This window comes from Brachyhypopomus gauderio, unplaced genomic scaffold (genome assembly GCF_052324685.1).
Source record: "Brachyhypopomus gauderio isolate BG-103 unplaced genomic scaffold, BGAUD_0.2 sc57, whole genome shotgun sequence".
Taxonomy (NCBI): domain Eukaryota; kingdom Metazoa; phylum Chordata; class Actinopteri; order Gymnotiformes; family Hypopomidae; genus Brachyhypopomus; species Brachyhypopomus gauderio.
The window spans coordinates 1490083-1502848 of NW_027506880.1; the positions used below are offsets into that span (position 1 = coordinate 1490083).

Here is a 12766-nt window from a genome sequence, read left to right on the forward strand (position 1 = left end):
TTTACTTTTATCGTTTTCCCTACACGTCTAAGTGTGTGTGTGTGTGTGTGTGTGTGTGTGTTCCGGGTTGTTTAGTCTGTTTGGGGAACAGGTTAGACAGCGCATTGTGTGTACGTGTGTGTGTGTGTGTGTGTTTGTGTGTGTTCCAGGATGTCTGCCCTGTGTGAGGAACTGGTTAGACAGTGTATTGTGTGTGTGTGTGTGTGTGTGTGTGTGTGTGTGTGTGTGTGTGTGTGTGTGTTGGACAGTGCGTGCACATACATTGCTCTTCAAATAGCATAGTGTGTATGCTCACGTGTGTGTGTTAACAGAGTGGATGGCGTTCTCAAACAGACTGCTGAAATAAGGGATGTTGATCGTAGATTACGAGCACTTGAGTCTGAGGTAAAGCGGTTTACTTTAGCATAATCACATAATACCTCAACGACCAGAATTTCAAATATCTTTTCATCTTCAAATACTTCTTGTCTCTCAGATGGAGTTCTGTTGCTCCACCCTTGCGTGGATGGCTGATGCGCTCTTTCAGAGCGGACAGCTGAAGGCCACCAAGTCTCCACCCACACGCAAAGGCAAACTTCACTTTTTCCATTCAATTTGCTTTGGTGAATTATTTGTCTGTTGCAAACACATTGTAGAGACAGAAAGGTCCTTACATTATCTTTCCCCCAACTCTTTTACAGATAACCCCTCCACCCTGGAGAGCTGACAGGTGGAGTTCTTCTTTGCACAGTTTGTTCTGCTCTTATACCCATCATGGTATGGCGAGGATACGGACTCCTGCTTCTATCTCGTCAGCCACGAGGCAAGGCCTTCCCAGATATCTTCTACACCTTCCTTCAGCCTTATATGGATCAGTTTGCTGAAGAGATGTTCCAGTGTCCTTGGAATCCCCGCTGATCTCGCAGCTGTCTGGGAGATTGTCCTTCACGGGATCTGCTTATTCCCAAACGGACATGCCTGCTTCTTCCAGGGCGCTTCAGGAGACGGAGAGGCAGGGGAACACTGCAGAACCTGTGTCAGGCCAACCAGACGTATGTGAGAATTATGCTCACATAATTTTCGTGTTTTGTCCTTTTTATGAATGCAACATGAATGCATCTGTATTTTATTATGTTTTTTGTTCACACATAGATAGTTATTTTAAAAACGTTGGTTTGATTGTTTTTTAAACATGTTGGTTCCACTTGTGCAATGTGCAGTATTGCATAAAATATGACATTTGACCAGGTTGTAGCCTCTTAATTGCCTCTTCATCAGTAGTGTTTAGTTTACAGATAATCAGTATAAACACCACAGGTAATCGGCATAAACACTACAGACAAACACCATAAACACCACAGATAATATAAAGGTATATAGACTACAGATAATCTGTATAAACACTAGCTGATCCACACTGTAATCAATATAAGCTCTGTAAAAGGATTTAAAATTCTTGTACCATAGCACATTGTTAAGCTGAACACCATTCGGGGGCAGACCAGCAGGTGCATGTGACTGTGATTACATATCCCTTCTGAAATAAACACAGTTGTCGTACAGTTGTTATATGCATATGTAAAACTACAGACATTTTAGCAAAGCTTTTAATACATCAAATGAATGACAGTTTTCTTTGTACTTACTGTAATAAATGAGAGAAGTTGTCAACTGTTTGGTTAAAGCAGTGCGGATTCATGCACAAACTGTCCCAAAGGATACAGATGCTGTTATGTTGATTTTATGAACTACAACTAAAACAGTGCCATCTGTGACATTGTTTTACTCTGTATTTCGGTTTTAAGTTCACTGAGGTATTTATTTCGTGGTAGTCAGTTGTTATGGTGTCTGTAACTATGCCAGCCATAGCTGTAGTGCTGCTGTGTGTTGAAGGGTCGTATGCTGTGTCTATTTATAAAGGTCTGCAGCACTGAACATGTGTAACAGACAGAGGGACAGAAATAGTGTGGGTGCGTATGTATTCTCTGTTTTCACAGGCATAGCAGACACAACCCATCTCTTATTATTATGAATTCCCATTTTTATTATTATCATAACTCTTATTATTATTAATTTTGACATTGTTAGCATGCCATCTTTGAGTGATAAATGCCAGGAAAGTCACAATAAAAAGAAAACGTAAAAGGACATGACTACCATTCAGTGCAGTGGTAATAATACATTGATAATTGTAACACGAGAGCGATAATTTGCGTGTTCACTTCAAGTTAGAACATGACCAAAGGCATTTTCCAGGCCCAGGAACAAGACACAGAACCTGCACCCAGAACACTTACAGGATGCCTTTAAGCAAGTTGGCTTAACAATGCTGACTATTTACTGGCCCCAGGCCGTGGTGTATCGTGACTCTTATTCAAACTTCAGGCATTGCATGCTTGCATACTGTTGACTGCATTCACACTCAACTACTGAACTAGCACCTGTGTCTGTGCATGGAAGAATCATGCAGGTATTACACTTCTGACACTTCATCTAGTTTTAATCTTTGTAACCAGAGAGCCTCTGTAACTAGAGACAGAAGTGGCAGCAAGATGGATAGAAGATGTGACCTTGAGAAGAGAAAACAGAGAACTGGAGTTTCACAGCCAGGTCTCCTGAAGGTCAGACAGTGAAGGGCTATGCTGCCATTCCAAGCCTCTTCATACAGTTTTCCAATCATTTGTCAGACCAAGGGCTGCGCTCATGTCAGTCTTTATCTAACTTCAGGGAGTGTGTGTGTACACATGTGTACTCATGCATATACCTCTTGTGTGCTAATATTGATCCACTAAATCACACACTCACACACCCACACATACACACACACACTCACACACCCACACATACACACACAAACACCCCCCCCCCCCCCCCCCCCCCCCCACACACACACACACGCAGAGGAATGGACAGGAGAGTTACAGGCATGTGGCCCTGTCAGTCATCTCATTATTCTTCCCTGTTCCCCCACGTCCTCTGAGCGTATGTGTATGTGCTTCCACTCCTGCTGGTGCGGTCAGTCTGCTCTCGGTCAGCCCCTTCAGACCTCTAGACCAGTTTCTTCTCTTCTTCCTTTATCACTCCAGGGTGGGGACCTGGAACCGTTCCTTGGAAGCCATTGTTGGGTGGAGACGCTGAAACAGTGCGGCGCCGGACTGGAAGTTCCTGTTCTTCGCATGTGAGAGAAGGAGGCCAACATGGCGGCTCTGAGCGTCAAGCTGTTGGTGGTACTACTGCTCGCTCTGGTGAGCGTGAGGTCATGGAGCGAGGACACGGGGTCACTGAGCGAGGACGAGGTCAAGGGAGCGGCCAAGCTGGGAAACACGGACACAGCGGCAGAAGAGGCGGCCGGCCATGAGGAAGGCGGAGAGGAAGACTTAGTTGAAAACGAAAGGTTGGAAGACGAGAATGGCGAGGAGGATGAGGATGATGATGCCAAGCAGAATGTTGAAGAAGAGGAGGCTCCTGCTGATGAGGCAGGTGAAGAAGATGGTGAGGATGACGAGAATGGGGTTGAGGAAGAATCTGTAGAAGAAAACGTGGCTGAAGTCGAGAAAGAGGATGAGGCAGCTCAGGAGGATCAGATGGAGGAGGAGGTGGCAGATGTGGGAGGAGAGGAGGAGTCAGCTGAGGAAGAGCAGGGAGAGGAAGACGAAGTTACCAGTGAGGAAGCTACCGATGAAGAGGACGTAGAGGAAGATTCTGAGAAGGGAGGAGCTGATGAGGATGAGACTGGTGATCCTGAAGACGAACGAGAAGAGGATGATGAAATAGAAGCCGACGGAGAAGGAGTTGCAGGTATGAGCTTGGTGTTACAGTATAACAGATGTACCATTTTGTTGTGATTTCTAATCGGTTTGGATTACCAGACTGTAAACATGCCCATGAATTAATAATTCAAAGTACAGGTCGAGGGAGTTTTGAACAGTTCTTAGGCTAATGGAATAGATTTGAGGACATCTCTCCTAATATAATAGTTTGGAATACTGTGTGGTGTCTTTGTCTATAGATGTCATTGTCTTTGAGAAGAGCCATAGGTGCAAACAGCTGCATGTCTGTTTCACACAATGTGTCACACCATAAGATGGGCAACTGGCCATGAGCAAGCCGTCACGTCCTTGTTGAGTTTCAGTCTGGCGTGCTGCGACTTTGCCCCATACACCGCCGCCCTAAAAGCACACAGTCATTCCAGCTCTGGGCTTCCTCAGAAATTATTCGTTTCTAGATACATTATTATATATATATATATATATATATATATATATATATATATATATATATATATATATATATATATATATATATATATATATATTATATATATATATATATATATAAAATTACGTTTTATAACACACTTGAAATAATCTGGTTCGATCTGTTAGATACAGGTTAAAATATAAGTTCCCTGGTGCATGTTGATGAGCATGCCTTTTTTGTACTGTAGAGGGCGCTGTTGATGAGGTAGAGGAAGATGGAGAGAAGGAGCTTCCAGGTTCAGGAGTTGCAGATTATCAGACCGGCTCCCTGTGTAGTCTCTGCTCCGTCTGCGAGGTACTGGCTCAAAGAATCACCACCTAACATACAAATTGCATACCCACATCATATCTCATCGACAACAAGTGCACAACATGAAAACACCTGATGTTACCCTACCCTAAGGTCATGTAGGCTTTAGAAATTATTAAATTATCATTTCTGACTAATTGTGCTGAAATTGTGCTGGGGGTTAAATGGTATTACTAAAGTTATTACCAAATTAAAGTTATTACCAAAGACCTGATGAAGCTGACAGGTATAATTCTGCCTGGTATAAGCCAAAGTAAGATAAACTACCAGCTAGTTCTACACTTAAACAGTATGAATATCAGCTTAGTGTTTGTTTGGCTAGCAACAGCTCACTGTTGTCTATTGTATTTATGTTTGATAATGATTTTTAAAAGTGTTTATGACTTAATAACAATGAATGAATTTACTTTAGATCATTTCTAAATGTTTTATAACTCTCTCTCCCCCCCCCTCTCTCTCTCTCTCTCTCTCTCTCTCTCTCTCATCAGCACTGTGATAGCTGTGACAAGTGCCCATGTGAGACAGGGGACTCAGCCCCACATTGCCAGCACTGCCAAGTGAGTGTTTATCAGTCCCACCAGGATTTCGCGGGCCTTTTTTGTGATTGTTGCGGGCTAAAATGTTTGATGTTGCGGGTGTTTTTCAAAAAAAATGCGATGGAAGTTGCGGTGTGTTTTTGCTTTTTTGTGAGTACATTACAATAGGGAGTAAATGTTGTATGGTTTCCTCTATTTAGTAGTCCATTTTAATTATCTATTTACCTATTTATTCAGGGTTGCCAACTTTTCAAGATCGCTTGGAGTGAGATTTGAACCTGGAGGGGGTGGCGAACATTAATTGTTGACGGGGGGGGGCGGGGTTAGCGAACGTAAGTTGTTACCGGGCGGCCTGTAAAATGGACACAAATTAAGTATTATATCGAGATCGATCGCCAGTGGTTGGCGCCAGAGCGAACTAGTAACTCATAGATATGGATCAAAGATAAATAAACTTTATCTCTGACTTTAAACTTTATCTCAGTTTAAAGTTTAAACTTATAAACTTTATCTCAGACCCTCGCCGCTTGTGTGCGCTGCAGTGACTTCGCGGGCTACCGTTGCATTGTGGGGAATGTAGTGTTTGTGCGTGCAAAACACCATCGGGCGGCTGTGACCTGCGGGCCGGTTCTAATAGTAATTAAATATCATCCAGGGGGCCATAGATAATCAATTCGCGGGTCGGATCTGGACAGTTTATCCCCGCTTTTATGTAGTGTACAGGGATACTGCTTTTCCCGATCTTTTTGCCGTTATTTTCGTCGCTCATGCTGCTTTCAGTCTGCTCCTCTTGAACGTATATACGGAAATAAGGCGGGAGTTTGTCGACGTCACATCAAGACGACATCAGTGATTGGTCAAATTTGCGGGAAAGTTGCGGTGATTGGCTGAAGTTGCAACACCGCCCTGAATTCGCGGTGTTTGCTTGAAGTTGCAAATCGCAACATCGCGACTTTCTGGAGGGTCTGGTTTATACAGCAGGCGGTGTTAGTTCAATGGATAAGGTACTCGACTAGTAATCTGAAGGTTGTGGCCAGTTAAAGGACCACAGAGCTGTTGGGCCCCTGAACAAGGCCCCTAACCCTTAAGCCTGGTTCACACTACACGATTTTAGGCTGGTTTTTCAGTCGCCGACTGATCGCCGACAAAAACTGTGGTCGGAGGCGAATCGGCGATCACAGTTTTTGTCGGCGATCAGGCTGCGGCGATGTCGCCTCCGACCACAGTTTTTGTCGGCGATTAGGCTGGTTTTTCAGATCGCCGACAAAAACTGTGGTCGGAGGCGAATCGGCGATCACTCGTCGCTCGCTCAGTCGTGTAGTGTGAACTGCTGAAAGACGCTCGCCGAGCCGTCGCCGACTGGTCGCTGACGACTGGCAGATATCTAGCATGTTTAATATCTAGCAGTCGGCGACTGCGAGTCGGCAGCAGCGGCTAACTACAGCCAATGGGAACGCGGAGAGAGAACCGCGGCACCGCTGAAGATATCTCTGAAGAATGTAAAAAACTTTCAAGAATGCTTTCAAAACAGTAACCCAGCAAACACACAAAATCCTCACCTTTCTTACAACTTTACTACAACACTGTGTTTAAGTTATTGTGACAGCACTGGAGAAATAGTGCGATTGATTATATGTTCACTGCAACGGAGAGATGAAATAATTCTGGCAACTTGGGACTATGGAGTGTATAAATGGTAAAAAAAAAACAATAACGAAAATGTGGAGTACATGTACATTGTTTTTTTTTCTACGTGGTGTTGCTGGTTCTGGGAGAGTTTCGTTTTCGTGTTCTCGTGTTTTTGGACGGCAGCCAGATGAGGCGATTCCCCAGTCGTTCCCCAGTCGTGTAATTCGTGAGCCCGCGTCACCGATTAATCATGTAGTGTGAACGCCACAACAACTGAAAGACTCGCGATTACAGCACGACCAGTCGTGTAGTGCGGACGGCACAAAAACCTGACGACTGAAAAGTCGTGTAATGTGAACCAGGCTTTAGTTGTTTGAACTGTATTCAGTGATAATTGTAAGTCACTTTGGATCAAAGCATTAGCTAAATGTATAAATGCAAATGTATTTCAGCATTCACATATTCTGTTTCCACTCTACAAACTGTGTGTGGCTATACCCACCTCAACGGGTATAAAATAACCCAGCTAGGTAGCTATAGTTGGCATTAACTTGTTAATGTGGCTAGCTACTTATAGCGAATGCTATCGTCGGCTGTTATCTGTGGCTGAGACCATCAACATCAGTTAACGTTACTTACTATTGAAGTCTTAATGCAGTGATTCATATAACTTTATCATTTGGTAGCGTAGCGTAGTGATAATTTAGCTCTAGCCATGACCATATAGAAATAATGTCCAGCCACAGATGGGCATCCGTTTTTGGTACAACTGTTTGATTTTGCTGATCGGGTTTTATGATTATCCAGAGGGGTTAGCTGAGGGTTTATTAAAATCACCTCATACATTAGCCGCAACTCAGAAGATAAATTTACTAAGATATGTATTTACTAGCTAACCATATTTTAATCAAATGTAGGTGACTCACCTTGAATTTAAAATAACGGCTTCTGTCAGAATATTCAAGTTAGCTAACGTTCCTACGTCGCGAGAAGACGGCTCGTGCGTTTATGTTCCCGCTTGCTAATCCTCTAGTGAGTAAAACTCTAAATCAGCTGACTGCCTTTCATGCACGCACCATGACAACGGTCGCGGGACCACGTCCGGACGTTCTCAAACGTTCTCTAAGGCCCCGTCCACACGACGCCGGAGGTTTTTGTCTCCGTTTTAGCCTCCCGTCCACACGACGCCGGAGGTTTTTAAAAACGGAGGTTTTTGTCTCCGTTTTCAAAAATATCTCCGTCCACACGACACCGGAGGTTTTTAAAAACGGAGGTTTTTGTCTCCGTTTTAGCCTCCCGTCCACACGAAAACGGAGGTTTTTGAAAACGCCTTCCAAGGTGGAGACTTTTGAAAACTCCGGTCTCGGCGTTGTCGTGTGGACGGGGAAAACGCAAGTTTAGGAAAACGCTGACGTCACATAGGGATTCTGCGCATGTCTTTTTTTGTTTACATTCGTTCAGCTTGTTCAGCATGGACAGCTCCGTGATTGCTTTCGTTGTCACTGCAATTGGCGGATTATTAACATGTGTACAGTTTAATTTAATGTTACTTTCGCATTACATAACACAGCGGAGGTGCCTAAATGCGCTGCGTTCAGTTTTTTCAAATCGTTCCCATAATCCCTTTCGTGTCATATTTGGTCGCTAAGTTTAGTGTTATAATGTCTGTAATGTGCTTGTGATAAAGTGCTATGTGATGTGTCTGTACAATGTAAGCTTCTAATCGATGTATGTATGAGTGTTTTTAATGTGCTTGTCAAACCTACCACCCCCGTGTGTTCGTACTCATTCGATACCCCGCACCCAGTATGTGTAAGTCCGAGTTCACAAGCATTACCCGTTGTGTTGAAACAGGGCTGCTTTCTAATAAAGAAAGCAAGTATTCAAAATGGCTTGTTCCCTGAATCAATCATCCGCACTACATTATTGTTAACTTTGTAAATCCTGTAAAGCGCTTTGGGACAAGCGTTATACAAATATATTTGATTTAATTTGATTCTTCAAGTGTTTTGATGTCATTCGCCCTCTACTGGGCTGGCATGTTAATTGCAGCGTTTCACGGCTGCGTATCGTCTGCGTATCCATGCTGAACAAGCTGAGCGAATGTAAACAAAAAAAAAGACATGCGCAGACTCACTATGTGACGTCAGCGTTTTCCTAAACATGCGTTTTCCCCGTCCACACGAATACGCCGAGACCGGAGTTTTCAAAAGTCTCCACCTTGGAAGGCGTTTTCAAAAACCTCCGTTTTCGGTGACCGAAAACGCCGTTTTCGTGTGGACGGGAGGCTAAAAACTTCCGTTTTTAAAAACCTCCGGCGTCGTGTGGACGTAGATATTTTTGAAAACGGAGACAAAAACCTCCGTTTTTAAAAACCTCCGGCGTCGTGTGGACGTAGATATTTTTGAAAACGGAGACAAAAACCTCCGTTTTTAAAAACCTCCGGCGTCGTGTGGACGTAGATATTTTTGAAAACGCTGATCGTGTGGACGGAGATATTTTTGAAAACGGAGACAAAAACCTCCGTTTTTAAAAACCTCCGGCGTCGTGTGGACGGGGCCTAAATGTAACAAAAATAACGTTATTTCAACGACTATACGGGGACGTCACCGAACGTCCTGTGAATGTATCTTTGGGAACGTTCCGCCAGGACTTCGAGGGGCCCTGCTGGGAACGTCCGTTATGGCCTAGGAACGTCCTATCCCGAACGTTATAAAAAACCTCTAATAAGAACGTCCGCGAACAGTGGCGGACTTAGCAATTTGGGGGCTTAAGGCGAATTTAGCTAGGGGGCCCATCAACATTAATATGCGAGAAATAAGTTCAGGTTCACACTACACGATTTTAGGCTGGTTTTTCAGTCGCCGACTGTTTTTGTAGATCGCCGACAGAAACTGTGGTCGGAGGCAAATCGGGGATCATTCGGCGCTCGCTCAGTCGTGTAGTGTGAACTGCTGAAAGACGCTCGCCGAGCCGTCGCCAACTCATCGCAGACGACCGGCAGATATCTAGCATGTTTAATATCTAGCATGTTTCATATCTAGCCCAGTCGGCGACTGTGAGTCAACAGCAGCGTCTAGCTTCATACAACTTTACTACAACACTGTGTTTAAGTTATTGTGACAGCACTGGAGAAATAGTGCGATTGACTATATCTATGTTCACTGCAATGGAGAGATGAAATAATTCTGGCAATTTGGGACTATGGAGTGGTTAAACGGTAAAAAAAAATAATAATAATAACGAAAATGTGGAGTACATGTACATTGTTTTTATCTTCTTCGTGGTGTTGCTGGTTCTCGCGAGTTTTTCGTTTTCGTGTTCTCGTGTTTTTGGACGGCAGCCAGATGAGTCGGCGATTCCCAGTCGTTTAATTCGTGAGCCCGCGTCGCCGATCAGTCATGTAGTGTGAAAGCCACAACAACCGAGAGACTCGCGATTACAGCACAACCAGTCGTGTAGTGCAAACGGCACAAAAACCTGATGACTGAAAAGTCGTGTAGTGTGAACCTGGCTTTAGCTAGACAAGGGGGCCCTACAGTGGGAGGGGCCCAAGGCAATTGCCTAGCAACGCCTCTATGCAAAGACCGCCTCTGTCCGCGAACGTCCCCGGGACGTTCACTGTTTGCTGGGTTGTCATACAAAGGGATAAATTGTTTCATGTGATTGTTAAGAAACCAAACAATCACATGAAAGACATTCATCTTTTCATTTAAAATAGCAGTCAAATTTTACCCAGACCAAGCAATGTTTCTCAAAGTGATTAGTTAATTAATTTAAAAAAGAGCACATCTTGCTCTCCCCGGTCTCCCAGTTCATGGATTTTCTTGAAAAAAAGATAAATAATGTGAAAACTTTGATTACATTGGTGAGCCTCCTGTGTCCTGTAAATCATGTAGCTATAATCCAAACACTGTTTTACTCTGTCATCTGGTTTCATTGGGGTTCACATTAGAATCGGATGGCTTTGTAAGCCCATAATGAACAAGTCTAAAAGTGCTGGTCCCGCATTTGCGACAATGTATAAAAAAGATTTAGTAGAGAATCCTGACACATCCAGGCCACTAGATGTCAGTATAATAACTCTTTCATAAAACAAGAAAAAAATACATTATCGCTTCTGGCAACTTAACGCTCAGATACTTAATTGTAAAGTTATCATCACATTACCCCCATGCTGATGTAGAAGATGTAGCACACGTGCTGTCCAGCTAATGAGTAGTGGGCTGATGTAATTAAATTAATATCATATGCATAGATTAGCATTTGTATTTTCATGACTAGTTTCAATGAGTTAGCATTTCTAAATTTTTAACATATTTGTATTTTATTTTTCAGGTTTTCTGTACTAGGGCTTGTTCTGTAGTAAGCACCAGGTTTAAACTGTAAAACTGGGTAGGCAGCTGTTGCTTACCCTTTGATCTCAACACTGCCCAGAACAGGCACATTTCATAAGCACTACTACCATGTAGCTAGTCATGCACAAAACTATCATCATAGCTCTGGAGCTCTCTGGTGGCATAGCCTCTCAAAACAGTTGATAGTATGGTTCCTTACACACTTTGCTTAGGTTTGAGGATGCTGGCCGTAAGTCCATTATTTCTTCCCTTCTCCAGCAATGCACCTACTGCACTATCTGTCCTGTGTTCTGCGAGACGGTCTGTGAGCCAGGTGAGAGTGCCACAGCACATCCTACTTCCTCCAAGTGAATCACAACACATGTTTCTCACATCAGAACACATGTGCCTCACATCAGAACACGTGAGCTTCACATAAAAACACATGTGCCTCATCAGAACACGTGTGCCTCATCAGAACACGTGAGCCTCACATAAGAACACATGTGCCTCACATCAGAACACGTGGGCCTCACATAAGAACATGTATGCCTCACATCAGAACACATGAGCCTCACATGGAACATCACCATAGGTAGCGACAGCAATAATGTTGGTCCACCAAGAGCCACCCATGGCCCAACATAACTGAAGAGTTCCCTTAAGAACTATTGGCTAAAACTTGGGGAATGCCATTGGTGTCTATAGAGGGGCCACATGCTTTGCTATATTTATGCTTAAATAATCAGAGTTTTAAAAGAAAGCTAACTCTGCTCGATATGGGAGAGTAAGAACTCAGTAAGTGAAACTCAAGCCCTGATTTTTACAGGTAGTTTTAACCCTTTAGAAAAATCAGAATCCAGGACCCGGTCCCTCACGAGCAAACCAAGATGACGGTCACTGATCTGACATTTCTAATTTTGTCTTTCAACATTGTTTTCATCCCATTATGCCTACATAAAGCAACAGTGAAGCATTCTACTCAGAAACAGGCTTTGTTACATTCTTTTTTGTCTCACAGGTGGCCTTGTGGATGTTGTATCAGGAACCTTTTATCAGTGAGTTCTGAAGCTTTATGTACTTCTTGACATGATCTATAGTTACATAATTGTATAAATACTCTGGTTACTCTGGTAATATGATATGTGCATTGATATGTGTACACTGAATTGTCTGGTTTTGCCTTGCAGAACTGTTGCCTCGTATCTATAAACACCTTTGACGTTCACCTCTGCGCCCTCGTGTGGTGGAGAGCAGTACTACAGCTCAGTAGCTAGGTTCTTGTGTATATGTGACATTTGTTAGTGCTTGAAAACGTATCCCTATCTTAAGGCAGGTACAGAATTAGGGAGACGCGAGGCTATCTGTGCACCTGGGACATAATGGTTTACAATAAAGAATTTCAACATGGTGGAGAGTTCAGGCGTATAGTTTTTTTTTTTTTTTTTTAAAAACCTAATGTAGATTTACATTAATAGAAAGCTCTTGTAGTAGTAATTATAAAAAAGAACCCATATGTCTGTTTATAATACAAAAAAGCTCTTTTAGCAGACAGACATGATGAGGCACATATTTCAGAGGTTCAGTGGAATGTTATTTATACTCTGCTTTCATTCTCTATGAGGCTCCAAGAGAAGACAGCAGTGACATCTGCTACACCCATTTACACATTTACACAATCATTCTCCAACCAAATAAAGAGATTTGACTCCTGAA

At 43.2% G+C, this 12766-nt stretch overlaps 2 protein-coding genes across 2 annotated transcripts in view; both read left to right on the forward strand.

The window, feature by feature from the left end:
- LOC143488885 (transient receptor potential cation channel subfamily M member 4-like) overlaps positions 1-1226 on the forward strand; it is an 80007-nt gene extending 78781 nt beyond the window's left edge. Inside the window, exons 26-27 of the mRNA XM_076987844.1 lie at positions 312-384; positions 476-1226. Of these exons, the coding sequence (XP_076843959.1) occupies positions 312-384; positions 476-706 (304 nt within the window). The 3' untranslated portion in view covers positions 707-1226. The remainder of the gene's footprint in view (positions 1-311; positions 385-475) is intronic.
- Positions 1227-2941: 1715 nt separating this feature from the next.
- Positions 2942-12766, forward strand: LOC143488939 (uncharacterized). Its single transcript, XM_076987941.1, has 6 exons — positions 2942-3777; positions 4427-4533; positions 5037-5105; positions 11330-11384; positions 12072-12108; positions 12241-12766. The coding sequence occupies exons 1-6, from the start codon at positions 3177-3179 to the stop codon at positions 12260-12262; spliced, it is 891 nt and encodes a 296-aa protein (XP_076844056.1). The 5' UTR covers positions 2942-3176; the 3' UTR covers positions 12263-12766.